Raw genomic sequence first — 5695 nt, 5'->3', positions numbered from 1 at the left:
AAATCTGACAAAACTGAGAAACCATACATAGGTGATAAATGTGGGAAAACCTTCATCAAGGAGTCTATCCTCTGTGAACATCAGTTCATTCATATACTAAATAAGAATTATGAATGCAGTCAGTGTGGGCAAGAATTCGACAAAGTATTCAAACTCACTGCACATTATCGAACAACTGATAAAGGAAAAAAACATATAAATGCTTGGAACGTGCCCAAGCTTTTCATAGAAAATCATACCTCAAGAAATATGAGAAAACGCATGTGGCAGGGATGCCCTGTGTATGCAGTGAATGTGGGAAAGCCTTCAGTACTAACAGTGATCTCATTGCTCATCAGCGAACTCATGCTGGAGAGAAATCCTGTGAATGTGGCAATGGCTTTATTCAGATAGCACATCTCAAAACTCATCTAAGAACTCATAATGGAGAAACCCCTTATGTATGTGGTGAGTGTGGTAAAGCTTTCAGCCAGAAGCGATACCTTAGAGCACATCAGATGTGTCACACAGGAAAGAAACCCCATGTATGTGGTGAATGTGGAAAAGCCTTTACCTGGAAGAAGGGCCTCACTGTTCATCAGCATACTAATACTGGGGAGAAACCCCATGCATGTGGTGAATGTGGAAAAACCTTTGTCAGGAAGTATGTTCTCACTAGTCATCAGCGAACTCATACTGGAGAGAAACCCCATGTATGTGGTCAATGTGGAAAAGCTTTCATCTGGAAGGATGAGCTCACTGTTCATCAGCAAACTCATACTGGAGAAAAACCTTATGTATGTGGTGAGTGTGGTAAAGGTTTCAGCAGTAAACATTGCCTTAAAGCACATCAGACATTTCATACAGGAAGGAAACCCTATGTATGTGGTAAATGTGGAAAAGCCTTTACCTGGAAGAATATTCTTACTGATCATCAGCGAACTCATACTGGAGAGAAGCCCTATGTATGTGGTGAATGTGGAAAAGCCTTTACCTGGAAGAAGGGCCTCACTGTTCATCAGCATACTAATACTGGGGAGAAACCCCATGCATGTGGTGAATGTGGAAAAACCTTTGTCAGGAAGTATGTTCTCACTAGTCATCAGCGAACTCATACTGGAGAGAAACCCCATGTATGTGGTCAATGTGGAAAAGCTTTCATCTGGAAGGATGAGCTCACTGTTCATCAGCAAACTCATACTGGAGAAAAACCTTATGTATGTGGTGAGTGTGGTAAAGGTTTCAGCAGTAAACATTGCCTTAAAGCACATCAGACATTTCATACAGGAAGGAAACCCTATGTATGTGGTAAATGTGGAAAAGCCTTTACCTGGAAGAATATTCTTACTGATCATCAGCGAACTCATACTGGAGAGAAGCCCTATGTATGTGGTGAATGTGGAAAAGCCTTTACCTGGAAGAAGGGCCTCACTGTTCATCAGCGTACTCATACTGGGGAGAAACCCCATGCATGTGGTGAATGTGGAAAAGCCTTTATCCAGACATCACATCTCAAAACTCATCTGCGCATTCATTCTGATTAAAAACCTTATATATATGGTGCTGGTGGTAAATCTTTCAGCCAGAAACTGTGCCTTACAATACATCAGATTTTTCACACATGAAGACCTTTAAATGTGGAATATCTATCAAGTATAATTCAACATGAGAAAATTCTTAATGAGAAAACCTTTCAATGGGGCAAGTGTAACAAATCTTCCGAAACAAAGAGGTACTAGGGCTTGGTCTGGGCTGATTGCAGGACCAGATAATTGTAACTTACCATGTGACTACACATTCTCTGAATGGCTGTCACTTTACTGACATGGCCCACTGTTGTGGGGAGAGGGTCTTCCAAAGTTCTGCACAGCGCATGGGCACCTTGTTGCTCTTCAGGCTTTCAGTACCCAAATGAGAGCTGAATTTGGTGTTTCTGGATCACAGCTATGCCAAGCAGTAGAGTGCCCTCCCAGATGCCAGTAGTGTCCACTCCATCTGCATGGCCTTTGTTACCACCCAGACACAGCACAACAGTATCATAAAATAAGACTGGGGAAAATAGAAAATGTATGAGAACAATTAGTTCAGAGGATGAATGGACTACAGCAAACCTCAGTCTCCACGACCCTGAGACCAGAAGAACTAAGTGGTACCCAGCTACCGCTGTTAATTACTCTGAAAAGGATCTCAAAAGAGGGTCCTTGTTAGACTGGGAGAACAAAGTGGAACAAAACTCATTATCATAAAATAGACCAGACTTACTGGTCTGATGGAAAGTAGTGGAATACCAAGACTATAGCCCTTCACTCGTAGAACTGTCCTCACTCCTCTGACCCAGGTTTAAACCCAACAATGTACAGGCTTGGAGGGGAAGAGTAACATTCAAGAGGTATACACTCCTTTAAAAAAAATCAATCGTTCCAAATAAAAAGGACAGCATTTGCTTATGGTTAAAAAATCTTAAAAGCAAGACAGAACAGAAAAGAAGGATGAATAATGATGGTAAAACACAGGGAGGGCGAAAGTGGGGAGCGTGCTGGTACATCTTGGGGATTGCAATCTACATAGGAAGTTTTGAATGGAAAACCAATTTACTCTCTAAAGTTTTTTTTTTTAAATTAAGAGTTCATGTCTCATCAATTATTTCTTGTAGGATAGTCCCATGTAGCTGTAGTAAATGTGGGTAAACTTTTACCAGTGTTCTTGACATAAACACACGACAGTGAAAAGGCTTAAGTTCAGTCAAGATGGGAAAACTCTCCACAGGGAATCACTTGACATCACATAACACTGATCGCATGCAGGAGGAAAGCTCTGGCAATATAGTGACTGCAAATTTTGTGGCCTCATCTGTCAGTAAACTACATTAGGATTCTAACTGACATAGTTCTGGTTTGGGATTTGTATAGCAGACACCTCATGAATACATGAAACGTTACCATGCATATGCTTTTGGTGACTGGCAGTGCCTCCAGTATCCAATTACATTTTATTTTATGTTCCAGAAAGCCCATAGGATAAACTGTGATGTAATAATTGGACAAAAGGGCTGAACAAAATGTCTGCCACATTGTTTGAGTACAATGTAAATCCTGCAGGAAACCACATGAGTACAGAGACTGGGAAAGCTGATGGACTCATCCTGTGTGCATATGTACCAAGTCCAATGTCTGATTTTACATTTGATCTCTCTTGACCCATGTTAATTCCGTTAATTGGAGAGATACTGTACTATTAAACAAGAATGTGAATGGCCTTGTCATGCAGAATTCTTTGGAAAGTGGATGATTGCAGATGCAGTTAAGGTAAAATATAAACCTTTATCCTTTGAGATACTTTTTGACTCATTTAAAATATGTGGTGTTTAATATTCCTTTTTGATGGACCTTTATCTTTTTTCCTTTGTTGTTTTTAAAAATATATTCCTCGGTATAAGACTTCCATGATGTCTACTAGTGGTATTGCTGGATTATATGGGATTTCAAGTACTGGTTGTTTTAAGTAGTGAGATGGTTTTTCACAGTGGCTGCATGGTACTTGTGTGTGTCTATATGTATTTATAAGTCCACCAGCAGTATATATGACTCCCAATCCTTCCATATCGCCAGCATTTGTCGTTTTGCTTCTTTGGTTTTGGCTGGAATTAGGTGTTAAGTGTTCTCATTGAGGTTTGAATTTGCATCTCACTGAAGGCTAGTGATCATGGGCATTTTTTTTACATCTGTTAATCATTTGTCCTTCATTTTTAGTGAACTGTGTTCATATCTTTTCACATTACTTGATTGGGTCTCTTGTTATTTTCTTTTTGAGATGTTGTAAAATTCTGTATATTTTCTTAATCAGCCCTTTGTCTGATGTGTCTTTGGTTAAAAATAAATAAACGTTTTCCTAATCCGTGGACTCCCATTTCACTCTTCTAATGCTGTCTTTTGATGCGCATAAGTGGTGTGATTTCATTTATGTCTAAATTGGGAGACTATTCTAGCTAGTGAGCTCTGGGAAGATCCATGTGTCTCTGAAAGCCAGTTTGGCAGTCGAGGGGTTGAGGGTATTACATTTCTTTCAGTGGGTAAGCAGGGAGAGGCTGAGGACTCTACTCTCCTTTTACAAAGGCTAAGGCAAGTTAATTTTTCCTAGCTTTTGGAGGGAAAAAAACTAACAAGGGTTGGTTTTTTTGGTGCTGGGTAGTGCCTCTTTCACAAACTCAACTTGGACATTGTGAGGGGTCTCACTATGGGTGTGTAGAGGAGACAAACCCTGGTCTTTTGATTCTCCAGGAGTCAATGGGGCACTTCCTTCCTGCAGGGTTTAACATAAGGCTGGGGAAGGTCAGACTCCCTGGGAAGAGTAGGGTAAACTACCTTAGGGATTGGATCCTGGGCTAGCTACTGCACTACCCTTAGTTGTCAACAAAGGTCCTGTGTGGGAATTTGCTAAAATCACATGGAGATCTTTCTGCTTGGCACATTTTAAAAAATCATTCCAGGATTCCATACATACATCAACTATATAAAGCATATCTGTACATTCTTTGCCCTCATCATTTTCAAAGCATTTGCCCTCCACTTAAGCCCTTTGTATCAAGTTCTCTTTTTCTCCCTCCTCCCTCATGAGCCCTTGATAATTTATCAATTATTATTTTGTCATATCTTGCCCTGTCCGGCATCTCCCTTCACCTCCTTCTCTGTTGTCCATCCCCCAGGGAAGACGTCACATGTAGATTCTTGTATTTGGTTCCCTCTTTCCAACCCACTCACCCTCTACCCTCCCCTTATTGCCCCTCACACTCCTAGTCCTGAAGGTATCATCCACCCTGGATTCCCAGTGCCTTCAGCTCCTATCTGCACCAGTGTACCTACTCTGCTCTATCAAGATTTGCAAGGTAAAATTCGGATCATGGTAGTTGGGGGGGCGGGGAGGCGGGGAGGAAGCATTTAGGAACTAGAGGAATGCTGTATTCTTCATCTGTGCTACATCGCACCCTGACTGACTCATCTCCTCCAGTATACCCTTCTGTGAGGGCATCTCCAGTGGCTGACGAATGGGCTTTGGGTCTCCGCTCTGCACATCCCCCTTCATTCACTATGGTAAGATTTGTTTTGATGATGCCTTATACCTGATCCCTTTGATACCTTGTGATCGCACAGGCTGGTGTGCTTCTTTCATGTGGGCTTTGTTGCTTCTGAGCTAGATGGCTACTTGTTCACCTTCAAGCCGACCCCAGACACTATCTCTTTTGATAGCCGGGCACCATCAGATTTCTTCGCCTCATTTGCTTATGTACCCGTTTGTCCATGACGATCGTATCATGGAGGTGTGCAGCCAATGATATGATTTTTTGTTCTTTGATGCCTCATATCTGTTCCCTTTGGAACCACGTGATCACACAGGCTGCTATGTTCTTCCATGTGGGCTTTGTTACTTCTGAGCTAGATGGCTGCTTGTTTATCTACAAGTCTTTAAGACCCCAGATGCTATCTCTTTTGATCGCCAGGCACCATCAGCTTTCTTCACCACATTTGCTTGTTCACCTGCTTTAGCTTCAGCGGTTGTGTAGGGAGGGTGAGCATCATAGAATGCCAATTTAATAGAAGAAAATATTCATGCATTGAGGGAGTGCTTGAGTAGAGGCCCAAGGTCCTTCTGCCACCTTAATACTAAACCTATAAATATAGGCACATAGATTTATTTCCCCATCCTCATGTATATATTTGCA

General features: G+C 41.6%; 1 protein-coding gene across 1 annotated transcript; it reads left to right on the top strand.

The window, feature by feature from the left end:
• The first annotated feature begins 272 nt into the window (after positions 1 to 272).
• Positions 273 to 1523, top strand: LOC142442245 (uncharacterized). The gene has a single exon (XM_075543515.1). It carries the CDS (start codon positions 273 to 275, stop codon positions 1521 to 1523), a length of 1251 nt encoding a protein of 416 aa, XP_075399630.1.
• Positions 1524 to 5695: the final 4172 nt, after the last annotated feature.

This window comes from Tenrec ecaudatus, chromosome 3 (genome assembly GCF_050624435.1).
Source record: "Tenrec ecaudatus isolate mTenEca1 chromosome 3, mTenEca1.hap1, whole genome shotgun sequence".
Taxonomy (NCBI): Eukaryota; Metazoa; Chordata; class Mammalia; order Afrosoricida; family Tenrecidae; genus Tenrec; species Tenrec ecaudatus.
This window is presented reverse-complemented; position numbering and strand designations above follow the sequence as displayed.